Raw genomic sequence first — 27,684 nt, 5'->3', positions numbered from 1 at the left:
AGAAGGAGGACGGCTAGGGTGGGGAAGGGTTGTCGTGAGGATGCTTGTTGGAGTGAGTGCTGGATGTTTCTGTGAGAGAAAGGAGGACGGGGAGGGTGGGGAAGGGTTGTCGTGAGGATGCTTGTTGGAGTGAGTGCTGGATGTTTCTGTGAGAGAAAGGAGGACGGGGAGGGTGGGGAAGGGTTGTCGTGAGGATGCTTGTTGGAGTGAGTGCTGGATGTTTCTGTAAGAGAAGGAGGACGGCTAGGGTGGGGAAGGGTTGTCGTGAGGATGCTTGTTGAAGTGAGTGCTGGATGTTTCTGTGAGAGAAAGGAGGACGGGGAGGGTGGGGAAGGGTTGTCGTGAGGATGCTTGTTGGAGTGAGTGCTGGATGTTTCTGTGAGAGAAAGGAGGACGGGGAGGGTGGGGAAGGGTTGTCGTGAGGATGCTTGTTGGAGTGAGTGCTGGATGTTTCTGTAAGAGAAGGAGGACGGCTAGGGTGGGGAAGGGTTGTCGTGAGGATGCTTGTTGGAGTGAGTGCTGGATGTTTCTGTGAGAGAAAGGAGGACGGGGAGGGTGGGGAAGGGTTGTCGTGAGGATGCTTGTTGGAGTGAGTGCTGGATGTTTCTGTAAGAGAAGGAGGACGGCTAGGGTGGGGAAGGGTTGTCGTGAGGATGCTTGTTGGAGTGAGTGCTGGATGTTTCTGTGAGAGAAAGGAGGACGGGGAGGGTGGGGAAGGGTTGTCGTGAGGATGCTTGTTGGAGTGAGTGCTGGATGTTTCTGTAAGAGAAGGAGGACGGCTAGGGTGGGGAAGGGTTGTCGTGAGGATGCTTGTTGGAGTGAGTGCTGGATGTTTCTGTGAGAGAAAGGAGGACGGGGAGGGTGGGGAAGGGTTGTCGTGAGGATGCTTGTTGGAGTGAGTGCTGGATGTTTCTGTGAGAGAAAGGAGGACGGGGAGGGTGGGGAAGGGTTGTCGTGAGGATGCTTGTTGGAGTGAGTGCTGGATGTTTCTGTGAGAGAAAGGAGGACGGGGAGGGTGGGGAAGGGTTGTCGTGAGGATGCTTGTTGGAGTGAGTGCTGGATGTTTCTGTGAGAGAAAGGAGGACGGGGAGGGTGGGGAAGGGTTGTCGTGAGGATGCTTGTTGGAGTGAGTGCTGGATGTTTCTGTGAGAGAAAGGAGGACGGGGAGGGTGGGGAAGGGTTGTCGTGAGGATGCTTGTTGGAGTGAGTGCTGGATGTTTCTGTGAGAGAAAGGAGGACGGGGAGGGTGGGGAAGGGTTGTCGTGAGGATGCTTGTTGGAGTGAGTGCTGGATGTTTCTGTAAGAGAAGGAGGACGGCTAGGGTGGGGAAGGGTTGTCGTGAGGATGCTTGTTGGAGTGAGTGCTGGATGTTTCTGTGAGAGAAAGGAGGACGGGGAGGGTGGGGAAGGGTTGTCGTGAGGATGCTTGTTGGAGTGAGTGCTGGATGTTTCTGTGAGAGAAAGGAGGACGGGGAGGGTGGGGAAGGGTTGTCGTGAGGATGCTTGTTGGAGTGAGTGCTGGATGTTTCTGTGAGAGAAAGGAGGACGGGGAGGGTGGGGAAGGGTTGTCGTGAGGATGCTTGTTGGAGTGAGTGCTGGATGTTTCTGTGAGAGAAAGGAGGACGGGGAGGGTGGGGAAGGGTTGTCGTGAGGATGCTTGTTGGAGTGAGTGCTGGATGTTTCTGTAAGAGAAGGAGGACGGCTAGGGTGGGGAAGGGTTGTCGTGAGGATGCTTGTTGGAGTGAGTGCTGGATGTTTCTGTGAGAGAAAGGAGGACGGGGAGGGTGGGGAAGGGTTGTCGTGAGGATGCTTGTTGGAGTGAGTGCTGGATGTTTCTGTAAGAGAAGGAGGACGGCTAGGGTGGGGAAGGGTTGTCGTGAGGATGCTTGTTGGAGTGAGTGCTGGATGTTTCTGTGAGAGAAAGGAGGACGGGGAGGGTGGGGAAGGGTTGTCGTGAGGATGCTTGTTGGAGTGAGTGCTGGATGTTTCTGTAAGAGAAGGAGGACGGCTAGGGTGGGGAAGGGTTGTCGTGAGGATGCTTGTTGGAGTGAGTGCTGGATGTTTCTGTGAGAGAAAGGAGGACGGGGAGGGTGGGGAAGGGTTGTCGTGAGGATGCTTGTTGGAGTGAGTGCTGGATGTTTCTGTAAGAGAAGGAGGACGGCTAGGGTGGGGAAGGGTTGTCGTGAGGATGCTTGTTGAAGTGAGTGCTGGATGTTTCTGTGAGAGAAAGGAGGACGGGGAGGGTGGGGAAGGGTTGTCGTGAGGATGCTTGTTGGAGTGAGTGCTGGATGTTTCTGTGAGAGAAAGGAGGACGGGGAGGGTGGGGAAGGGTTGTCGTGAGGATGCTTGTTGGAGTGAGTGCTGGATGTTTCTGTGAGAGAAAGGAGGACGGGGAGGGTGGGGAAGGGTTGTCGTGAGGATGCTTGTTGGAGTGAGTGCTGGATGTTTCTGTGAGAGAAAGGAGGACGGGGAGGACGGGGAGGGTGGGGAAGGGTTGTCGTGAGGATGCTTGTTGGAGTGAGTGCTGGATGTTTCTGTAAGAGAAGGAGGACGGCTAGGGTGGGGAAGGGTTGTCGTGAGGATGCTTGTTGAAGTGAGTGCTGGATATTTCTGTGAGAGAAAGGAGGACGGGGAGGGTGGGGAAGGGTTGTCGTGAGGATGCTTGTTGGAGTGAGTGCTGGATGTTTCTATGAGAGAAAGAAGGACGGGAAGAGTGGGGAAGGGTTGTCGTGAGGATGCTTGTTGAAGTGAGTGTTGGATGTTTCTATGAGAGAAAGGAGGACTGGAAGGGCGGGGAAGGGTTGTCGTGAGAATAGTTGTTGGACTAAGTGCTGGATGTTTCTATGAGAGAAAGGAGGACGGGAAGAGTAGGGAAGTTGTGTGGCGAGGATGGTTGTTGGACTGAGTGCTGGATGTTTCTGTGAGAGAGAGAAAGGACGGCTAGGGTTGGAAGGGTTGTCGTGAGGGCGGTTGTTGGACTGAGAGGTAGCGGTTTCTGTGAGAGAAAGGAGGACGGGAAGGGCGGGGAAAGGTTGTCGTGAGAATGATTGTTGGACTAAGTGCTGGATGTTTCTTTGAGAGAAAGGAGGACGGGAAGAGTGGGGAAGTTGTGTAGCGAGGATGGTTGTTGGACTGAGTGCTGGATGTTTCTGTGAGAGAGAAAGGACGGCTAGGGTGGGGAAGGGTTGTCGTGAGGGCGGTTGTTGGACTGAGTCGCTGACAATGTACAGCTTCGCATGTGAGATTACTACATTACTATGAAGGATAAACTTGATTTCTTTGCCTATTTATATGCCATTTTGTCGAAGAACACACGATATAGTTTATCTATACGCAGGCTCGTTGCCGGTTGCGCGAACGCAAAATCCACATGGCTATGCGGCTTACGGAAGATACCACTTTAAAAATGGTGTCAAGCATGAAGGCAAGACATGGAGGAGTATAGAGGATAACTGGTATTTTCTCTTCCTCCTACAAGTTCGCGTTCATATTGATTTTGTTTTGATTTACTGTGCCAACTGTTCAGGCGGCCGCATTAACTAGTAGTTGATGGAATTGAAGTGAAACAGGTTGGCGGTGTCACATTCAGGACAAACAGAAAAGACAGAAAAAGGTCAAAACAGGCTATTTTCTACAAGCTGAGTAAAAACAGATCGACGATATTCTTGTAAAACGACACTTGTTTGCATCATTACTGATTTTTGTTTCGCAGTGGAAGTAGTCCACTGCTTCTTTCAAAAGGTTTTGAGTTGTTTATTCAGAATTGAAAGGTTATTGTTTGCGTATGACTTGATTGGAAAATGCATTTTACGACTGACATACTAGTATGTTACACGATGTGACACACAAGTAAATGGACATTGTCTCATACCGAGAGTCAAGCAACGTTCAGACACATGACGGGTTGTGTTAAAACGGAACGCTAAATTATGCATAATCTATTTGTAGATATTGCAGTTTATTGGTACAATCAGTTGTTAATTGAAATATAAGTGTATTCGAATGGTTGAATGTCCTAATTGTCAGTCTGGACATTGGTTAAATAGTCAATGAGGTTTTACAGTCGGTGGTGGTTGGTGAGAGTGGTATTTTGGTATTTATTCATATACTTGGGAAAGGGTTGGGGGTTGGGGAGGGGAGTCATGCATTGACGAAATGTGGAAGAATGTTGTTATATACGTAAAAGTATTAACTGCCGGACAAAAGAAAGTATACACCCATGCTTGATAGTGGCTAACGATGAAACGGGGGCACGGGTGGCCCAGTCGTCTAAGGCGCCGCGATTCGCTGTGTAGAGTTGCGTCCCTTGGGCACGCCAGAAACCTATGATTGTGCGTTCGAATCCCGGTTCGCCCCAATTATGTTTCTAGGTTTGTCAGCACCATACCCGTGCTCGTGGGTTTCACCGAAGTGGTAAACGTCTGAGACCTGCATCACTTCGGGCTTTCCTCCCACATTAAGCTGACACGCCGCGATATGACTGGAATACCGTTAAAAGCGGCGTTAAACCCAACTCACTCACTCACTAACGACGAAACAAGCAAGGAAAGGTTATTCGATGGTGATGTATGAAATACGGGTATCATAGTTGTGCTTTGGTCTTAGGATTTTAAGCCTAGTAATGTGTTGATATTCGTACTGTTTTGGTCATATCGAGTTTTCAAGTAAATGATATACGCATCAAGTTAGTGTGTACAAAAAAACAAGGGTAATGCAGGTCGTCGGCATTTATGTGGTGAAAACCTAAAGAATGTTTATGGTGCTGATAAACCAAGGATTATAATCAGCCCAAATCTGGGATTCGAGATCAGACTCGGCGAATGCGGGCTCCCCAAAGAGTAGCAATGCATTCTACATAGCAAAATCGACACCTTAGGCCAAGGCATCAATGAGGATAAACGTCTTAAGATACATGACCCTGCGTTTCTCCTCCAAAGGAGGTTACTCTGAATAGCGGATAACAGCGCCTTCGGCAGGAGAACGGTCATCTAACGGTTCCTGCAGACTAATGGTTCTTACAGACTAACGCTACCCACATACTAACGGTTCCTGTAGTTAATTTGACTAATAAAAACCTGACAAAAGCATCATCGCATTTCCTATATTAGCACGAACATGTCGTATACAGTGGTCGCCAATAGTTGCATTCAGCCTTTTTGGACTAACATATGAAATATTCGTCTTGTAAAGGGTTAACGCAATGCTAAATGCACGTGGTTATCCGACGCCCGCGTGGACATGGGTTTAATTGTCGCATCAACCCTCTCACCTTCATCCTGGTTGGGGAGTAATTGTCAATCCCGTAATAGCTTAATGGGCACTTTATGCCTCTTTGACAAGGTCATTGCAACTACAAAACGTTTTCTTAACACAACAATCAACCAACTGAATGAGACACTGCAAAGAATGAAAGTATGTGAAACACAGGCTAACTTCAGTATGGGGTGCACGGTGTCTTACAGCTTTACCAGGAAATTCTCAACCAACTTCACGTCTCGCCAGGTTGAAACCATTACATGCTCATGGAATGAAGTAATGAAACAGAGAGAAGTCTTCGGAATCGGTATATATAAATTGTAAGTATTGTGTTATGTTTTTCTGTAAATAAGTCATCGCTAATGTAATTGTAAAACGTGACACACTGTATTTTCCGCTGTTATGAGGATGCTTTTATTTTAAGCATTTTCGTATGAGGCGTTTTGTTGTGTGATGGGGAGGGGCGTGGTGAAAATGTGTGATGGAGTTCGTAGGATAAGTTTGGACAGTCGGTCTAGTCTCTCTATGATGTACCCAGTGTCAAATTACACTTGTCAAACTTCTTTTAGAGGTCTGGTTTAATGTCTGTATGATATACCCAGTGTCATGTTACACGTGTCAAGCGTCTTTTAGAGGTCTGGTTTAGTGTCTCTATGATATACCCAGTGTCATATTACACGTGTCAAACTTCTTTTAGAGGTCTGGTTTGGTGTCTCTATGATATACCCAGTGTCATATTACACGTGTCAAACTTCCTTTAGAGGTCTGGTTTAGTGTCTCTATGATATACCCAGTGTCATGTTACACGTGTCAAACTTCTTTTAGAGATCTGGTTTGGTGTCTCTATGATATACCCAGTGTCATATTACACGTGTCAAACTTCCTTTAGAGGTCCGGTTTAGTGTCTCTATGATATACCCAGTGTAATGTTACACGTGTCAAGCTTCTTTTAGAGGGCCGGTTTAGTGTCTCAATAATATAGCCAGTGTCATGTCACTCGTGTAAAGCTTCCTTTAGAGGTCCGGTTTAGTGTCTGGATTTAAAACCCAATGTCATATTACACGTGTCAAGCTTCCTTCGAAGGTCAGGTCCACAGTCTCAGTGAAATTGCTAGTGTCATACAACACGTGTCAAGCTTCCTTTAAGAGGTCAGGTCTACAGTCTCAGTGAAATACCCAGTGTCATATTAAACGTGTCAAGCTTCCTTCAGAAGTCAGGCCTAGTGTCTCCATGAAATACCCAGTGTCATGAAACACGTGTCAAGCTTCCTTTAAGAGGTCAGGTCTACAGTCTCAGTGAAATACCTAGTGTCTTATAACACGTGTCAAGCTTCCTTTAAGAGGTCAGGTCTAAAGTCTGGTCTACAGGCTCAGTGAAATACCCAGTGTCATATTAAACGTGTCAAGCTTCCTTTAGCACTCAGGCGTCTCACTGACATACCTTGTGGGATATAGATGTAGCTTCTGCGAGAAAGTCAGGCACTGGTTGAAATGTGTCAAATTATATATCCGCCTGATTTTATGTACTCAAATTTTAGACTAAAAGGCCATGTACTACTTTAATTAACTGTAACTGATATTATCCACGTGTTAATTATCATTTCCCTGATCACTGATGACTGAGTCCGCACTTAGCCATTGGCAATACTTGTCAAAACTGATATTTCCCCAAGATCAGGACCGTGCCACCAAGAGATATCAACGCTACGACTCTCGTAATACCTGGTTCTTGGAAAATCGTCAACCTGTCGTAAACAGTCTGCGATCGAAGGAGACGATCCAGACCTGTCCCCAACTGGTGCAGACCAGCATGTTCCTATACCATTATCGGAAACAGTCGACGATGTGCAAAGAATGACCATGAGCTTGAATTCTGCCTCATGGCGACTTGAAATACAGGATTGTTCCCAGGAAGTATTCTTGAATCTTTTTTGAATGTACATGAGGTGTTTGTTGCAATCAGTCATTCGAAAATTGTGTTCTCAATAAACTGACGGATCTGTAAAGTTTAAATCAGTTGCCACAGCTTGTGTCACCGAAATGATAAGGTGTAATCTGCGATCGTTCGTAACGGGTTTTCGACTGGTTACGATTTATAGGAACCAGGCCTAGTTAAACCGATTTATATCAAAGGGACTTACCATTGTCTTAGCGCTAAGATCGTTTTGTGGAACGGGATCATGATCCAGAAACTCAATTGGTGGGAAGTTCATTATATGAACAAAGGTGAGCGTGTATGGTTGAGAGGTTTTGCGAAACAGGCCATATCGATATAGTTAGAGCGTGGGGCGGGCTTAACGCTTGGTGGCAAACTGAAAGAGCGCAAACAGAACACATCTGACCATCATACAATTGCAGCTTTAAAAAAGTGGGTTCAATTAACATAAATTAAAGAAAATATATTCCTCTGGCTCAAGTTGGCTTATTTTCCCCAGGAAAGAATAAAGAACAGGATACAGGGCACAATGAGACACTAGAACCTAACAGGGCCAAGCTCACGTCTTGCTGAGCAAAGGGTCTGTGATGCCAACTGCAATCGATAACGGTAAATTAAAAATCCACATTCGTCTCCTTCCAAATATACTCCCAATCACGCCTGCTATTTTTGGCAATCTTATGGGATTTCATTACGGTTTTGTTTTAAGGGTAAAACACTTTAAAGTCGTATTTGCACTCAACTATAACGAACGGCCATCGACGCTTTCCAATACTTTGTACTTAGTAATGTGATATTTTCTGTGCGAGAACCTGGTGCTTGTGTATTATTTTTATCAGGGGCTTAGGTACTTTTTTTTATCTTGTGCTGGTGTATTTTTATCACTTAGCGCAAAGGTAGTGTTTTATATCCCGAAGCATGTGTGTGTAGATGTACATGTATGTGATATTGGGTTTTTCAAGTTTATTATTGAAACATGAGAGTTGACGCGTGATTTCTAACAACCAGAAATACATATTATGTCTTTTTCAATTCATAGCCTAGTCTGATGTTAAATCAAGCCAATAGACATTAATGTATACAATTTATTGTCATAAGATCAGAAACGCCGATTCAGAAGTTTTTATTGGTGGTAATAAAACCACCTTCGGGATAATATGCAGATATAGACACGGACAACTACTGATCAATTTCAATGCAATTAATTACGAGTTGAACCTAGCAATAACGTAAGAATGCGTGATGTATGTTGGGCGTGTTGCCAAGGACACCTACCGCTTCTGACACATGGCGACATATACAACACTGGAATGTATTTCTCTTGTTTGACGCTCCAGTATCAAAGAAACACCAAGTCATCTGCGCTGATGGTACCGCCATATTGATTGGATTTACCAACACGTTCGATTGCCTTCTTGGGCGAATCAAACTCTAATCATTTTCCGATGACAAAGGAAAGCTTTTTGAGGATATTGATTTTGACATCGATCACTCATATGACACTGGGAATTTCTGAAGGCACAATACGTCGTATTGCAAAGAGGCAAACACAACTGATTGACATTTGAATAGACATGTGTCGATAGCTCTGTTTACTTCGGCTCCATGGAAGCTGGTTAGCCTTTGATCAAACTAACTGGCTACAATATGTCTTTAAAATGCCTTGTATATTGCAGTGTAGAAAATATCTTGCAGTGATGACCTTTCCCTTTGTTTGCGTCGTTACAGTCCCATAAAGACAGTTTGTCAAGCGTTTACGTTGTGGGAGTGACGACATCATGTACTAACAAAGACCCTTTTTTGCCAAACATTGGGGTGACTCCAAGCAAGTATAACAGTCATACTTGGTCGTAAAGATCCATAAGGGCATCAACAAAGCGTTTGTAAAATATTGTTGATTAAACCGTTTTACTTCACGCACATACAACAGCTGCAAAGAGAATGCTATTATGTCATTTTGTTTTAAACAATTTGAATTCAAAACATATTACGAGTCATATTATTACAAGACGCATCAATTGGAGGTCATCTTACGGAAAATTCCGTACGTTGACGTAACGTCATTTTCACAGTTGTATGTCGAATTACGGTCAGTGAGTTGTTATAAATGCTTTTCTGCAATAGGATGCATCTGCATGTGTATTGCAGACCCTTGAACGTGCAGCGATGAATATATGCATGATATAATGCAATTCCAGAGGCTGCCATCGAGCGGACACTAAACACGTTACCATGCATACAACGCCAACACTGCACACAATTGACAAGTAATGCTAAGGAACAATGACCAAAGTGAATAGTGATGATTGATATGAATATCGCTATATACTGTTAGTTACAACAGCAGAGTGAGAATGCCTCATTTACATATTGATTGGTTCTTGTGCGTATTGCTTTCCACATGAAATAATAGATGACTTTACCACTTGCCAGGCTTCCTAAACCATCAACGTCACGTTGATATGGCCAGGCATAACTCGCCGATTTTGGCACAAATGAGGTATTTTTATTTTAGAAAATCCCAAAGTTAGTTTTATATTGAATTGCTCTTTCATTTGAAAGCCTTCGTGTTGAAAGTTGAGGTTTAATCGTATTCAAAGGAAATTTGAAGAAAACGGAAAAGGGGTGCAAAAACTAAAACATGATTTCTACGTCAATTTCGTTCAACTGCTAATGGTGCTGAAGGGCATATTGTATCAGTTGTTTTGAAACATGAGAAGTGGAACTGCAAGTTCAAAGATGCAGATCAAATTACTCCCCTGATTCTTGAATGTTTTCTGAAATTGAACATATAGGTGGGTAGGATTCAAATATGTTTGATAGTTGATGACTTTTAAGAAAAAGTGTTCAGACGAAACGTTCATGTAGGGATATCTGTCAAGATTTTCGATTTTTAAATATCGAAAATGAAATGAGTAGTTGATTTGTTGATTAGTCTCGTTTTGTCTATTTGTTTTAATAAATATATATGGCAACTTGAAATGTATTAATGTGATGTTTCTTAATCGTTACCATAACTCCTGAAGAAATCTTTGAATATGCTTCAGGGCAAATTTCCCTTCACTCACTCACGATCTTGCTGACATATTAATATATTTAAAACTTCAACGAATCATGCATAGGCTATGCAGGGAATTTAAAACCCTGGATGATTTTTTTAAAGTTGAAGAAATGATCATGTGTTTCAACAAACTTTGGGAAATGGAATGCTGACAGTTGTTTTATCCCAACTATTAAACGAAATGAAATCATATCCTTAAAAATCTGCCACATCACAATCGAGTGTTATGGCTTTAATCCTTTTTTTCGCAATATCCGAGGAATATCGCGTCGGGGAACACCAAGACTATATAAATGCTTGTCACTCAGTAGCCACGATTGGAATCGAACCCTGATATCTTTGTCGAGAAGAGCAACAGGATCTTCTAGCCTACTCAGACGCTCACTAAGCTTGTAACGCTTCCAGATGGTTGCACACTCAATCTCCAAGCCGATGCAAGGATTTTGTTAAACAATACCAACATGTATAGATGAGATTGAAATACCAAGTTTGTATTTTGTCAAAGAAATGATGTGCATATCAAGGTTTTTTCCCCATCATTCATATCCATACCCAAGGGATTCATCGAGTAGGTTTCAAAGAAATGTTACAATCGTAATCTAGATGACATTTTGAAAAAAAATAACTCACGAACAGAACAAAAGATTGATTTTATTAACATCCGTCGGTTGGATCAGCACCAGGAATATAGTGTATGAACATGGCTGTCATTCACAGGTTTCATTTGATTAAAAGCCATGTGGTTCTATAGTCTCCAGGCGGCGCAATTCACATTTCCGCGTATTCAATGCCACCATCAACGGATCATGTCCTTAAAAAGGACATTTTTTTGTCCGTGACATATGCATTTCCGGCTGACAATCACTCGCGAGTGACACGTGAATCTCCCAATTTCTAAATATCCGATCTATATGGCTTTTCACCTTAATGAGGAAAATGTTATGTGTCTTATTTCTAATGAAGAGGATCATATGATATAAAGAAGACATTGCTATAGCGCTGTATATGATATGCGAACCATCCTTGAATGACGATACGCAGAAGCCGTTATTAGATTTCGTCTATTAAGCACTCATTTCAGCTAGAAATAAAAGCCCTTCATCAAAAGAGGTTATATTTATTGAATATTGGCGAAGATTTATACGCTGTCAGCTGCCCTTTTCTTTACTCTGCAGTCAGCGTATTCTTCGGTGTAATGTCATATGTTAAGGCTATTCTTGGTACCAGGATACGAACAAACAGTGTGGGTCTACTTGATCAGATCTCATAAACAGTACTGTGCAGTATCTATAGATGGATATTAACACAATGTTATTCGTCTCAATTTCTTATTTTGTTTTACAGAAACTTTCCAAAATTCATTAATAAAATTCATTTCGAGTGATATGGAGATCTCCATTGTAGATTTAAAAATATAATACGTTGATATGAAGAAGGCTTATAGGTAAACATCATAGCACGAAAACCATTAACTCGATATATCGCATTATGGTCCCGAGGAATCGATATCAATAATCTAATCGAATCGGATAAATCAATTTAGTTCCTTGTGTTGTATTTTTAAGAAGTTTGGCAAGTTTAATTTTGTTTTAACTTGTATTTTGGCATGTTTAGATTGTGTATTATAGACGATTGGGGCTTCTTGTTTTGGCGTGTCAAATGTCAAATGTCAAATATTTATTTGTATGTATATGTATGTGTACGATTGCCACATTTCAACAGTTTTTAAACCTTATGTCAACAAACTCCACAAGAACTTTAAAACACATTGGACTATTCCTATCTAAAGTTATGAATATACGTAACTCATCACTGTTCTAACGTATTCTAAAACTATTTGTCTTAACATAACGCCATAGTATATAAGCATGTATGATCTACATTATGTCAACATGTATTATGGGCTGGAGGCCTGATTACTGAATATATCTGTCTGTCTGTCTGTCTGTCTGATTGCGGTTGTGGCCGTATGTAGTGTCAGAAACTACAACCGGAGCGGTCGGGTAGCCCAGTGGTTTAAGCGTTCGATCGTCACGCCGAAGACCCGGGTTCGATTCCCTACATGGGTACAATGATTGAAGCATATTTCTGGTGTCCCCCGCCGTGATATTGCTGGAATATTGCTAAACACGGCGTAAAACAATACTCACTCACAGCTACAACCACAATTACAGTCGTGTGAGTTACACACATAACTTTCACACCAGCCATAACGGATCCCTAACTTCGGCCCTAATTACAGAAATACCAGCACAAACACAGTTATAACTACTGCAGCCACAACCGCAACCAGATGCTCTACATCTTTATTAGTAGAGCCAGTTTTTTCAGCATGCATGTGTGCACGTAATTTAGTGCTTAGCAGAGTGTCTGCGCTTCATTAACGCCAGATGAACATCTTGCAGACGAGTCACCGAAACGTCCAGAGCCAGTTGATTCTTTGAATAAACTACCAATTGAAAGACGCGAGCCGAAGCATTGCCGTGTCCATTGCAAAATAACGCATACCTTGACAAACGATGGCTCTACAGAGGGCTGAAATGGTGGCCTGTTCACTGTCAGCAAGGTGATTGTGTGTGGTATTGGATTCTTGCGACTTAAGTTATGGTAGGATTCTGTTCAACATGGAGAAGATACAATTTGAAATAGCAGTTCTGCTTTGACGTTAAAACGTAAGCTCATTTAGGGATTTATGGCGTTCGGGCAATCGTGTGTTCAGTCCCAGTGGGGCCCACGGTTTCGCTTGAATGATGAATATTCATTAGTTTCGGGTTTTTGTTATCTTGAAGCCTAAAGTTCAATAACTAGAGTTATGGGACTGATAATGAATTTGAACTGCAGAAATGTCCCCAAGTAAAACCTGGGAAGTCTACGAGACAGCCCCGGAGGGTGGTTGGTAGAACAATAGGTAAGACAGTGGGTAGGACAGTGGTAGGACAGTGGTGGGACAGTAACTAGGACAGTGGTAGGACAGTAGGTAAGACAGTGGGTAGGACAGTGGTAGGACAGTAGGTAGGACAGTAGGTAGGACAGTGGTGGGACAGTAACTAGGACAGTGGCAGGACAGTAGGTAAGACAGTGGGTAGGACAGTGGTAGGACAGTAGGTAGGACAGTAGGTAGGACAATGATAAGACAGTGGGTAGGACTGAGTATGACAGTAGGTATGACAGTGGTGGGACAGTGGGTAGGACAGTGGTAGGACAGTAGGTAGGACAGTAGGTAGGACAATGATAAGACAGTGGGTAGGACTGAGTATGACAGTAGGTATGACAGTGGTGGGACAGTGGTGGGACAGTAGGTAGGACAGTGGTAAGACAGTGCGTATGACTTGGTAGGACAGAAGGTAGGACAGTGTTGGGACAGTAGGTAGGACAGTGATGGGACAGTGGTGTGACAGTTGGTAGGACAGTGGGTAGGACAGAAGGTAGGACAGTGGTGGGACAGTAGGTAGGACAGTAGGCAGGACAGTGGTAAGACAGTGGGTAGGACTGGGTATGACAGTAGGTGGGAGAGTGGTTGGACAGTAGGTAGGACAGTGCCGGGACAGTGGTGTGACAGTTGGTAGGACAGTGGTAAGACAGTGCATATGACTGAGTGTGACAGTAGGTAGGGCAGTAGGTAGGACAGTGGTGGGACAGTGGGTAGGACAGTAGGTAGGACAGTAGGTAGGACAGTGGTGGGACAGTAGGTAGGACAGTGGTGGGACAGTAGGTAGGACAGTGGTGGGACAGTGGGTAGGACAGTGGTGGGACTGGGTAGGACAGTGGTGGGGCAGTGGTGGGACAGTAGGTAGGACAGTGGTGGGGCAGTGGTGAGACTAGGTAGGACAGTAGGTATGACAGCGCCGGGACAGTAGGTAGGACAGTGGTAGGACTGGGTAGGACAGTAGGTAGGACAGTAGGTAGGACAGTGGTGGGACAGTAGGTAGGACAGTGGTGGGACTGGGTAGGACAGTGGTGGGGCAGTGGTTGGACAGTAGGTAGGACAGTGGTGGGGCAGTGGTGGGACAGTAGGTAGGACAGTGGTGGGACTGGGTAGGACAGTAGGTAGGACAGTAGGTAGGACAGTGGTGGGACAGTAGGTAGGACAGTGGTGGGACTGGGTAGGACAGTGGTGGGACAGTAGGTAGGACAGTGGTGGGACAGTAGGTAGGACAGTGGTGGGACTGGGTAGGACAGTAGGTAGGACAGTGGTGGGACTGGGTAGGACAGTAGGTAGGACAGTAGGTAGGACAGTGGTGGGACAGTAGGTAGGACAGTGGTGGGACTGGGTAGGACAGTGGTGGGGCAGTGGTTGGACAGTAGGTAGGACAGTGGTGGGGCAGTGGTGGGACAGTAGGTAGGACAGTGGTGGGACTGTGTAGGACAGTAGGTAGGACAGTGGTGGGACAGTAGGTAGGACAGTGGTGGGGCAGTGGTGAGACTAGGTAGGACAGTAGGTATGACAGCGCCGGGACAGTAGGTAGGACAGTGGTAGGACTGGGTAGGACAGTAGGTAGGACAGTGGTAGGACAGTAGGTAGGACAGTGGTGGCACAGTAACTAGGACAGTGGTGGGACAGTAGGTAGGCAGTGGTGGGACAGTAGGTAGGGCAGTAGGTAGGATAGTGGTGGGACAGTAGGTGGGACAGTGGTTGGGCAGTAGGTAGGACTGGTTCGGACAGTAGGTAGGAAAGTGGTAGGACTGGGTAGGACAGTAGGTAGGACAGTGGTGGGACAGTAGGTAGGACAGTGGTGGGGCAGTGGTAGGACAGTAGGTAGGACAGTGGTCGGACAGTAGGTAGGACAGTAGTGGGGCAATGGGTAGGACAGTGGTGGGACAGCAGGTAGGACAGTGGTAGGACAGTAGGTAGGACAGTGGTGGGACAGTAGGTAGGACAGTGGTGGGGCAGTGGTAGGACAGTAGGTAGGACAGTGGTCGGACAGTAGTGGGGCAATGGGTAGGACAGTGGTGGGACAGCAGGTAGGACAGTGGTAGGACAGTAGGTAGGACAGTGGTGGGACAGTAGGTAGGACAGTGGTAGGACTGTGTAGGACAGTACGTAGGACATTGATGGAACAGTAGGTAGGACAGTGGTGGGACTGCGTAGGACAGTAGGTAGGACAGTGGTTGGACTGGGTAGGACAGTAGGTAGGACAGTGGTGGGACAGTAGGTAGGACAGTGGTGGGACAGTACGTAGGGCAGTGGTGGGACAGTAGGTAGGACAGTAGGTAGGACAGTGGTAAGACAGTGGTGGGACAGTGGGTAGGACAGTAGGTAGGACAGTGGTTTGACTGTAAGTGGGGCAGTCTTAGGACAATGGTAGGACAGTAGTTAGGACAGTAAGTAAGACAGTAGTTAGGACAGTGGTAGGACAGTAGGTAGGACAGTGGTAGGACAGTAGGTAGGACAGTGGTGGCACAGTAACTAGGACAGTGGTGGGACAGTAGGTAGGCAGTGGTGGGACAGTAGGTAGGGCAGTAGGTAGGATAGTGGTGGGACAGTAGGTGGGACAGTGGTTGGGCAGTAGGTAGGACTGGTTCGGACAGTAGGTAGGAAAGTGGTAGGACTGGGTAGGACAGTAGGTAGGACAGTGGTGGGACAGTAGGTAGGACAGTGGTGGGGCAGTGGTAGGACAGTAGGTAGGACAGTGGTCGGACAGTAGTGGGGCAATGGGTAGGACAGTGGTGGGACAGCAGGTAGGACAGTGGTAGGACAGTAGGTAGGACAGTGGTGGGACAGTAGGTAGGACAGTGGTAGGACTGTGTAGGACAGTACGTAGGACATTGATGGAACAGTAGGTAGGACAGTGGTGGGACTGCGTAGGACAGTAGGTAGGACAGTGGTTGGACTGGGTAGGACAGTAGGTAGGACAGTGGTGGGACAGTAGGTAGGACAGTGGTGGGACAGTACGTAGGGCAGTGGTGGGACAGTAGGTAGGACAGTAGGTAGGACAGTGGTAAGACAGTGGTGGGACAGTGGGTAGGACAGTAGGTAGGACAGTGGTTTGACTGTAAGTGGGGCAGTCTTAGGACAATGGTAGGACAGTAGTTAGGACAGTAGGTAAGACAGTAGTTAGGACAGTGGTAGGACAGTAGTAGGAGAGTTGGTAGGACAGTGGTAAGACAGTGGGTAGGACAGCGGTAGGACAGTAGATAGGACAGTGGTAGGACAGTAGTAGGAGAGTTGGTAGGACAGTAGGTATGACAGTAGTTGGACTGTAAGTGGGACAGTGGTAGGACAGTGGTAGGACAGTAGTTAGGACAGTAGTAGGACAGTAGATAGGACAGTGGTAGGACAGTAGTAGGAGAGTTGGTAGGACAGTAGGTAGGACAGTGGGTAGGACAGTAGTTAGGACAGTGGTAGGACAGTAGTGGGAGAGTTGGTAGGACAGTGGTAAGACAGTGGGTAGGACTGGGTAGGACAGTAGGTAGGACAGTGGGTAGGATAGTAGGTAGGACAGTGTTAAGACAGTGGGTAGGACTTGGTAGGACGGTAGGTGGGGCAATGGGTAGGACTGGGTAGGACAGTAGGTAAGACAGTGGGTAGGACCGGGTAGGACAGTAAGTAGGACAGCGGTAAGACAGTAGGTAGGACTTGATAGGACAGTAGGTAGGACAGTGGGTAGGACAGTAGGTAGTACAGTGGTAAGACAGTGGGTAGGACTGGGTAGGACAGTAGGTAGAACAGTAGGTAGGACAGTGGTAAGACAGTGGGTAGGACTGGGTAGGACAGTAGGTAGGACAGTGGTGGGACAGTAGGTAGGACAGTGGTAGGACAGTGGGTAGAACATTAGGTAGGACAGCGGTAGGACAGGAGGTAGGACAGTGGTTGGACTGTGGGTAGGACAGTGTTAGGATAGATGGTAGGACAGTAGGTAGGACAGATGGTAGGACAGTGTTAGGACAGCAGGTAGGACAGTGGTGGGACAGTAGGTAGGACAGTGGTAGGACAGTGGGTAGAACATTAGGTAGGACAGCGGTAGGACAGGAGGTAGGACAGTGGTTGGACTGTGAGTCGGACAGTGGTAGGCCAGTAGGTAGGACAGTGGTAGGACAGTGGTAAGACAGTGGGTAGGACTGGGTAGGACAGTAGGTAGAACAGTAGGTAGGACAGTGGTAAGACAGTGGGTAGGACTGGGTAGGACAGTAGGTAGGACAGTGGTGGGACAGTAGGTAGGACAGTGGTAGGACAGTGGGTAGAACATTAGGTAGGACAGCGGTAGGACAGGAGGTAGGACAGTGGTTGGACTGTGAGTCGGACAGTGGTAGGCCAGTAGGTAGGACAGTGGTAGGACAGTGGTAAGACAGTGGGTAGGACAGTGTTAGGATAGATGGTAGGACAGTAGGTAGGACAGATGGTAGGACAGTGTTAGGACAGCAGGTAGGACAGTGGTGGGACAGTAGGTAGGACAGTGGTAGGACAGTGGGTAGAACATTAGGTAGGACAGCGGTAGGACAGGAGGTAGGACAGTGGTAGGACAGTGGTAAGACAGTGGGTAGGACAGTGTTAGGATAGATGTTTGGACAGTAGGTAGGACAGATGGTAGGACAGTGTTAGGACAGCAGGTAGGACAGTGGTAGGACAGTAAAGGTATGACAGTGGGTAGGACAGTGTTAGGACAGCAGGTAGGACAGTGGAAGAACAGTAGGCAGGCCAGTGGTAAGACAGTGGTAGGACAGTGGGTGGGGCAGTAGGTAGGACAGAAGGTAGGACAGTGGTAGGACAGTGGGTAGGGCAGTAGGTAGGACAGTGGTTGGACTGTAAGTGGGACAGTGGTAGGACAGTTGTAGGACAGTAGGTAGGACAGTGGTAGGACAGTGGTAAGACAGTGGGTAGGACAGTGTTATGGTAGATGGTAGGACAGTAGGTAGGACAGTGGGAAGGACAGTGTTAGGACGGCAGGTAATATAGTGGTAGGACAGTAGGGTAGGACAGTGGTAGGACAGTGGTAGGACAGTAGGGTAGGACAGTGTTAGGACAGTAGGGTAGGACAGTGGGCAGGACATTGTTAGGATAGATGGTAGGACAGTAGGTAGGTCAGTGGGTAGGACAGTGTAAGGACAGCAGGTAGGACAGTGGTGGCACAGTAGGTAGGACAGTAGGTAGGACAGTGGTGGGACTGGGTAGGACAGTGGTGGGACAGCAGGTAGGACAGTGGTAGGACAGTCAGTGTCTTCTGTGTATTCGGATATATTTAAAGAACATTATTGATTCTTTTGGACGTAATGGAAGCAAGGTTGTTGAGTTGTCCAAGACGCCACATTTCGTGGTGCAGTGTTGCGGTCCTTGGACGTTGCAAAATCCTATTAATGTGAGTTCGAATTCAAGGTTCTCCCGAATTATTGTTGGTATGTCTGCACCGTGGTCATTGGTAGGTAGTAAACATCCAGGACCTGCGTCGTCCATTGCGCTGGCACGTGATATGAAATACATCATATGTTCGAAGCGGCGTTAAACCAACTCACTCACTGGCTCACTCTCACACACAAACAGCAGTATTACACGTTTTTTTCCTGAACTAGGTTTATGTGCACAAAGCGATCTCAGCGCTACTCCAATACTTCAACACTAACTAACGATATGCTACTGCTAAGATCGCTTTGTGGAAGTGGATCCAGGATATATCGAATCTGTCCGAATAAATGTTCCACACACACGCATGACCCATTATATCCCATTCCTGATTTCAGGAGACTCCTAAAGCTTTACCAATTATAACTTATGGAAGTGGCAGGGTTCCACACGCCGTGAAACAACACAGAATCTCATCCATACGCATCGATACGAAGAATCTATCGCAATGTCCCAAGGTTTGAGCACGAAGCAGACACCGAGTTTCTATTCTATGTACTCTTAATAGCCTTATGTTTAACAACATAGTCATGATAATGTATTTTTTGTCACTGCTTCAAAACACGCAATTTGTTTCTGTTAAGGAAGAGACCATTTTTTACACACATTTCATCTTTCAGGATATCATGTATGCCTAGCGTATAATAATATTTTTGTGGTAAAAAGGGGGAACGATTATTTTTGTGGAACAAATTATTTTTTTCAAACATATCCAACCACTACCCCGTCACCCTGACCACTACTTACAACCACACCACAACCCACCCCCTCCCCTACCAAATGGTCGGTCCACTAACTGTGTCCAGTATTGGCGCAGTAGTACGCATTTACGTAACAAGTCCTGCCTGAAATGACGCGTGAATTTGATATATTACACATACAAGGCTAGATTCAAATTTAACTCAGACTTCTATCTCCAATAGTTATGTATGTTTACCCTACTACCTGGCTGGGTGAGTACGAGGCAGTTAAGGCACTGCAGACTGCACTACATTCACATCCAGGGTACCGTGCCTGTTATTTACATTGTCATAGATAACCATAGCGGCGCTGAGCAGAGCTGAGTGTATATTTACTTATATAATTTCTCGCCATCCCCACTGTGCCTGGGTAACCATCACTGTCAATAGGTGTTATCTTGTCACCAGAACGTGAAAATAACTTATGAAAGGATGTCAATAAACTAACAACCCCTCGCCTTCGTATCACACGGAAAGATGTTTACCCTATATAAATATAGTAGATGGTGGAGATACGAGGACGGCAATGTGAGAAAGTTAAGGCGCGTGTTTGGTGCTGTGACATGAGGCAGGAGCTCCGGGAGTTGTTGATAGAAAGCGTGTCCCTGTCGATGAGCCATTTATGGCCTTCTCACCACTGGCAGTCCTCGGGGGAGAAGGGGAGTCACACCACTATTTGCAGTCAGCTCGACCACTGTTTGCAAGAAGTGAATGAATGTTTAATTAGAAAATATTATTTCCAATAACTATCCCACGACATCACTGGCCAGTCACGTACACCAAAATTGTAACAGTTGACCTCATAATCGTCGTGGTTTTAGGATACAACTTTTATACATTTCCAATATTGTTACAATCATTTCTTCTCTGACTAAATAAAAGATATTTCGAGTTGCTAATGAAACTCGTGTCGTCATCCTTTTGGGTGATGATGCATTCTTAACATTTCATGACAAAAATTGGAGGAGAAGGCCTCAATAAGAGAACACAACTTGACATTAAAATTCCGAGATATGAAACAGCCATATTATTTATCGCAGGTTATAAAATACATATTTTCGGCTGATTTCCTGTTCTTGGGTTATTTGGATTATGGCACAGGTGTCCATTTTCATATACATTACGATTTTGTTGTCGTTCGTTACCATAGTAACAAGCAGCAACTGTACTATTTGCGGTTTATTGGCCACTTCGGTAAAGACAAAAGCTAATTCCATGCAGAGCAGATTGAGACCAGAGAGGCAGTCTGGAACGCATCAGCAATTCCTTCAAAGATGAGTGTATTATTAATATTCCACTTCAATCATTGTTAGTTACAAAAATGCTGCAACTCATGTCACTCAATCATGTGTACCGGGCTATTTCCATCCTTTACTGCACATCCTGTCAATCAGCTGGATTTATGTATCATTATCAATCCAAGCAATGCTCATTTCATTTCTCGTGGATAGACATACCCGGCGTTGAAAGCTATTTGTAGATAATGATAGTTCAGTACATAATTGGGAGGCGATTGACTCTTGGCTTCCCATTCCGTCTTCAGGCACTTTGATCATGACCATGTGCTTGTGAAATTGATTTAGGTTCATCATTCTTCTCGTCTTATCTTTGTCCGACGAGTGTTCGCACAGTCTTATCATTTACGTTTGATATCACGTTTATTGAATCAAGGCTGTTAACTGGAAACTTTAACCATGAACCAAGAATGAACGTGTATCACTTTGGATGAGTCCCTTCCCATGTGATGCTATCATGAGGGATTGGAATGGTGTTGTTTAGGATTGTTTACCCACTCCAGATGCAACAGAATTACCTTTCACGATTCTGAAGTGGTGACAATCAAATCCTATCCCACTCATTGGAAATTTAACCATGATGTGATCAACACAAACCCAGGTCTTAACTTGGAAACATCCACTTTGAATTACCAGGATTGTTGCTCAGATTCTATTTCTAACCCAGCCTGTCTTTAATTTGTAAAAATATATGTTCCGACATTATATCAATACGTGTTCTTGAAAGATACAAGTTCATGTGGAAGAAACGAGAGGCGAGTCACGAAAGCAGAGTAAAACGTAGTTATTGAAGCACATGATGGCCTGATTGACCAGCTATAATAAAATATGAAATGTCATCGAGTCTTCATCCGATCCTTTCACCGACGAAATGACATTTAACTGATGTGTTTATTTCTTATCACAAGGCTATTGGAGTCAGAAAGAGAGCTGAGGAAGCTGTTTCCAAAGATCGTTTGCTATGACAACGTCGAACGCTTCACTGTAGACGAAGAGCATCTCCGACGTCATGCACTGCTTGTGATGGACGGCATCGGCTTTGCTGTCGAATGCCTCGACGACGTTGGGAAACTGGACCACTTTCTGACAATGGTCGGTAAACGTCATTACGAGTCTCGGGTTCCCGAGCGCGTGTTGAAGGTACGACAGAAACACCAGATCTCCCAAACTCATGCGTGTTTTGTGTGTTAGAACATTATATTCAATATGATGCTATTTGTTTAGCAGTGAAAACCTGATGACCCTCAGTCAAAGATTTAAGGAATGAACCAGCCAAATGTGGTAGAGTAGGAAAGGATTATGATTCATTTGCTTTTGTTTTTTGTTAACATGCCAAATATTCTTTTCTCATTTCACTGTGCTAAAATACACCGAATGCAGACATTAAGTGTTTTGGTCCAGATGCGTAAAACGGTAAGGGACTATGATAATGCACAAATGATACGATGATGTGAGATCAAGTCAAATATAACGACTCCGACACACAGACAACGCAAAGAAATATAATATTATATCCTCATAATGTGCGGAAGTTTGCTGATAAAAGATATGCCAATATAATGTCCCTGAACTTCGTTGTTGTCAGCGATGACATGAGGTAACAAAATACAGGTCTTTGTGCTGGTCTGGCAGCTTCTCTCCAGAAAGAATAACGCGGCAAGAAGCATGGAGTCCAGGTTTTCCAGACATGTGAACGCAGATTCCTTCATTTCGAAAAAACAAAACTGAAATCGATATTTCTTTGCCGTTCTATTAACTCATATTGTGATAAAAATACAGAGGCCACAACGGCAAGCAATGACTGACTGCGATGCGGATGTATGTAATTGGTTGCAGAAGCGCCAGGCAGAGAGTTCACGCATAGGTCTGATGTGAAGCGGGCAGAAAACAGTGCTTGCTTGAATACCTCCATAATGACTGACTCATATGCCAGATGCCGATTTGTTAGTAATTCACAACCTGGGTATGTCGTATGAAATAGAAAGTTCAATATAAAACATTATGCGAGCGGTTCAAAAGATGGTAAATGAATTCCGACAAGTATCCCAATTTATGAAAGAAATGTAGGTGAGCGGGAAATGGAGTGGCCTGAGGCACCACTCTATATTTTTTAGCATAACGTTCTCAAGCACTTAACGCGTATTAGATTATGCGTAAAGGTTTATGAATTTTAGTCAACATTACTTTGTTTGTTTGTAGCTTCAGGCCGCACTCAGCAGTAGTCCAGCTATTTAGCGGTGGCCTGTAAGTAATCGAGTCTGTACCAGAAAATACAGTGATTGATGTTGAACGCGACGATCCACGCCCTCAACTATTTCTGCGATATATTCCGTAATCCGTTTTATGTTTCAGTAAAGTCGTAATACAGTTATCAGACTTACTGTAATAACATCAAAACAAAGTTATCAGAAATGGCGTAATAACGAAATCAGACATGGCGTAATAACGCTGTCAGAATTGGCGTAATATCGTTGTCAGAAATGGCCAAATAACGGTATCAGACATGGCGAAAAATACGGTATCAGAAAGTTTAACACAAACGGCGAAAGAACGATATAAGAAAGGGTGTAATATTTACCGAATGAACTTCTTCTAAATAAATTGTTTTCTCTAAATATGAGCGATTCCTGCAAATCCGTATATACACTTCAATAAATATTTCACAGGGTACTTACGGTTAAGTATATCTATCACGGCTCTTGGAGCATAAAATTGAGAACGGTAATCTCGTAATAAAGATCTACAGTTGATAATGGTAATGCCATGCTACCTCCATTAAACTGAAGCATGGCGACGGATATAACAACGTAGACCATTAGATGAAGAGTGCCAATATTCAGTGGTAGATACTCGATTAAGGTAGATGGCAGAAGGAACGCTGGTAGTCGTCAGAATAATGTCGCCGTCTCTGGAAACCCGACTACTCACCACCTGAGCACGTTTTTCACCTATAAATGTATTTCAACGTTTCTGATAATTTACTTTGAGGTCGTAACATAGGACTGACAAAGAGAATTGTAATGAATATAGCTGACAGTGTCCTTAAACAGTTAGGATTTGCACAAGCCCATAAATAACCCATTGATTGCAACGCAAAGGGCGGACATCAAACATGAGCTTTTTCCCAACGCGGTAGCGACGTCATTCGCCGGTTTCGGTACGGCTTTGAACTTGAAGTTTATCAAATTATGAGTGGCTGCCATTAAGGCGACTCAACACCTTGCTTGGTATTGATGTCGTAAAAATGAGGTTGAATGCAACGTTGATTGAGCAGTGGCGAAATCACACAGGACTATCAAGCACATAGTTATCGCGATTTTTTATTAATTGTTCTTTCTTAATCTTACATCGTAGCTATAATTCATACAATATACAACTGATGAAAAACCCGATGCGGAAATATCCATGGACTCACGAACATCGTCATAAAGACATCAGATTCATGACTCAAATATTGAACCTCACGATCGACTTCTTGTCTGCAATGAAAACTGCAGCCATCGACTTAAGTTCTTTGAATTCGAAATTGCATGGTCCGTAACATCGTTAAGAACCGACTGATCCAAAGAACCAAGTCGTTATTAACACGGGGTCTATGCATAACAACGTGAGTACTTGGATTACGCCTTTACCAATAACAATCCAAGCATCTTTCATTATATAACCATCCTTACCAATTACTTCATACAGAACATCCCACCGGGAGACTGGAGGTCTTCTGGCATCACATTTACATAAGATGAGGTGAGATAGGATGAGATCATTTCTATTGTACATGTACACCCACTGAGGGCCGCGTACGAAACAGCTAAAATGTAAAGCTTAAAATAACAAGGACATCATCATCATCATCATCATCATCATCATAATGATAATAATAATAATGATGATGATGATGATGATAATTACCGTGGTTGAACCTTGGAAGAGTGGTAATTATATATAATTATATATATACGTGTGTGTTATTACAGGCTATTATAGTAGCACATTTTTATTACTTTTTGAAATATATATCAGAAAACACCGTAGGAGAAATGAGCGTTATCTTTAATTTCTCAATATCTCTATGAATGGTGGTATTTCGCCCAACGGGCTGTATTAATGTTCACGGAGGCTATGGGGATTATAAGTTAAAAGCGTCGCCATTTTGTTTCCCCAGAAGAAGTTTGTGAGTTATATTTTCCGCTTTATGAAAAGTTGCTGTTTTGCAGATGTTAGTAAATCTTTGATGCGATAATGTAACTATTTAATTTTGAGGAAATTATCATCTATGTTGTTAATCCTGTTCACCTGAACGTAGCGACAAAATCAGTTCCATATTCATAAGAGTCCATATTATCTGACTATATCATACGCATTTTATACATAACAAACAAATAGTGACGATGCCAGGTATTCGCTAAAGGTGGGCGTATCCTGCCCTACCGGTAGAAGCCGTCACAAACACATGCAAAGGCAAGTTTACTGAAGAAACACGGGAACATAAAAATAGAAACATTCATCGGACGTCATTTTAATAACTGATGCATCCAATGTCCGTCTCGTGTGATGCTGCTCTTTGAAATCTTTGTAAAAAAACATACTCCATTGTAACTCAAAAGTTGTAAAATGTAGACACCAAAGGCTGGAGCTTTGGGAATATTCTCGACATAAAGGGACAGCCAAGTAATGAGCGTGTAAATCTCATGAATCCATGGACGTCATGGGTTGATCTCATGAGCTTGCCTGACACTGCAGAATGTTTAAGTATACTATTGATGATTATTTATTCGGAGATAATATGTGTGCATAATTGCTTAGATATTCATAGAAAGAGACATCTGACCAAGTTCACCCACACATCCAATGTTGTTTGTAAGTCTTGTAAGTTCATAGAATCTTATTGTGCAGCAACGCTCTGTCCGGACAGGGTACACAAGTAGGACAGTTATATGGCACAGTTTGGCGAAACATGGCAAATGTTTATACACATCATTAATGCATGAAAACAAGATGAAAAGCATGACATAGCGTGGACAATTCTAAGGTTGTTTACAATGGGCATCAGTGTATATATGAAGATAGCTGTTTCTGATTATAATTATTCAACAGATGTAAATAAGAGATAATGTCTAAGAGATTGACTTTTTTTCTGTTAAGTCTGTGCCTATCATTTGATAAAATCATATATTTCATGTGTCGAGTGAAATATCTCCTTAACTTACAGTTTATAACGAAACATTTTCAACAGAATAACAAACGGCAGCGACTTTAACAATCTCTCATTAGTTTGCCTTGTCAATGTGGAACTAAGGTGAAAAGTCAAGAGTTTGAGAAGGAGCTAGACATTGACGATGGTAAATCCCGCAATTCTAAATCTATTTAACTATGACAAAAGTTCCGTCCAAATGTTTCGATCAATGCAGTGAAATATCAAGTGTTATGTTCACTGCTGTGAAATATCAAGTGTTATGTTCACTGCAATGAAACTATCACTTTTAACAACTTCAGAAATCTCAGTCTTTCACACGGAAGTATATCTATAATAAAAATAGATCACTTCATTTCGCCTTACTAAAACATTAACATGCTTTCTAGTTGAAAACCATTAACAGAAGCACAATCAAATAGTAAGCTACGGCCGTGCTACTTTGTCTATCACTAGTTGAGGTCAATAAAACTCCAACAGTAAAACGAACCTGACATGTACGGCCATAATGCCTTCTCCGCATCGTACCACAATGCTAAATCCAATCACTGCCCCCACGGTAGCGTAGATGTACAATGTATTCTTCCCAAAGGAGAACACTAAGTAAATTGAACAACGTGACAAATTCAAGGCTAAATTCTCATTGGAACCACTAAAACGCCGGACCTCTACAAGACCAATATGCTCTGTAAGAGCAAAAGTGGTTTTTTTAGAAGTTTTATTGCAACATAATTGTTTTTGATTTTTCCAGAAATTGTGGCCTGCGCTTGACGGGAGTTTTACGGCAACGTTAAGAGATACTTACTCGAGAGAAGCACGGAAGGCCTGGCATTTCTTCTTTCACTACATGGTCAATGTGATGAAGATTGGGATGAATGAAGCGGAGATGAGAGATGTGTCAAGAAGGGGCAGAAAACTGAGTGACTGACACCGCTGCTCCTGATGTACGCAGCGTCTCCAAGTTCATCTCAGAACATCGCTGTAAACTGACACTAACAGCCAACACCCTATATTAAAAGCTTATAAACTCCCTTTTTTACCCAATACTCTTGGTCTGTTGCTTTATAATGTTGACTATATCCAGCTTAAGTTTTTTATAAAATAGATCGAGTTTGATTCAATTAAGAGGCAGATATTCCTCAATTATGTGCAAGCCAACTAAACATACCAAAGCGTGCCAATTCGTCTTGTTAAGTAATCTATGAATATCAAGGATGTAGGAAAGTTGCACCTGGTTATATTTTCTCTATCGAGTCTTGATGCTGGCTCACGTCTGAGAACGGGACCATCGTTCAGATTGTTTAACTAATAGCCCTATGCATCCATCATATATTCTGGTGACACAGAGACCACATTCACCTGTGCTTAAGACATAATAACAAAGACAATACCTTTACACTCGTCCCTCTTATTGACTGTCGATATTATGCTTCAGAAATTGCTTTCTAAAGAATCCTAAAATACTCATTACAGTCTCGCCCATGCGTCGCTGCATTTACATTCCCTTTTCTTAACGACAGATAATGAGGTGTCATGACCACCCTCCTCCATCCAGCAGTGGACAAGCAGAGTACGGGAACCCTAAAACCGTATTGTTGTGAGACCGCTGTACGATTCGGACAGTATCACCAGGATCTGAATCACTATCAACTAGCGATGATACCGGGTGTACGTGACAAGGCGAGCGTATCCTGCCCCGGCGACTGCACCCTTCACAAACACATGCAAACATATACATACTTGATAAGGGCCAACGTAACATGTTACAAATTTTTATAAAGAATCACAAATAGTAAAGAACTCTTGTATTTTACGCAGGCAATATTTAAATCAAGAACAACTATATGGATATGAAGATTTTCCGATGTGTTC

General features: G+C 43.9%; 2 protein-coding genes across 3 annotated transcripts; one reads left to right on the top strand and one right to left on the bottom strand.

The window, feature by feature from the left end:
• Positions 1–779: 779 nt before the first annotated feature.
• Positions 780–5,274, bottom strand: LOC125384363 (soluble scavenger receptor cysteine-rich domain-containing protein SSC5D-like). The gene is made up of 2 exons (XM_048403389.1): positions 5,269–5,274; positions 780–2,840 (listed from the first exon to the last, which is right to left on the bottom strand). Exons 1-2 carry the CDS (start codon positions 5,272–5,274, stop codon positions 780–782), a joined length of 2,067 nt encoding a protein of 688 aa, XP_048259346.1.
• A 70-nt stretch (positions 5,275–5,344) lies between these two features.
• On the top strand, positions 5,345–26,838 carry LOC124146554. Of its 2 annotated transcripts, none has more exons than XM_048403632.1 (3): positions 5,345–5,575; positions 21,530–21,713; positions 26,564–26,838. In XM_048403632.1, exons 1-3 carry the CDS (start codon positions 5,406–5,408, stop codon positions 26,738–26,740), a joined length of 531 nt encoding a protein of 176 aa, XP_048259589.1. In that variant the 5' UTR covers positions 5,345–5,405; the 3' UTR covers positions 26,741–26,838. The 2 variants fall into 2 exon arrangements, with proteins under 2 accessions (XP_048259589.1, XP_046372853.2); XM_046516897.2 differs by having other exon boundaries at positions 21,530–21,761.
• The last annotated feature ends 846 nt before the right edge of the window (positions 26,839–27,684 follow it).

The sequence above is a fragment of the Haliotis rufescens genome, unplaced genomic scaffold, assembly GCF_023055435.1.
Source record: "Haliotis rufescens isolate VD_foot unplaced genomic scaffold, xgHalRufe1.0.p SCAF_3, whole genome shotgun sequence".
Classification (NCBI taxonomy): Eukaryota; Metazoa; Mollusca; class Gastropoda; order Lepetellida; family Haliotidae; genus Haliotis; species Haliotis rufescens.
Note: the sequence above shows the minus strand (reverse complement) of the source record. Positions and strands in the feature narration are given on the sequence as shown.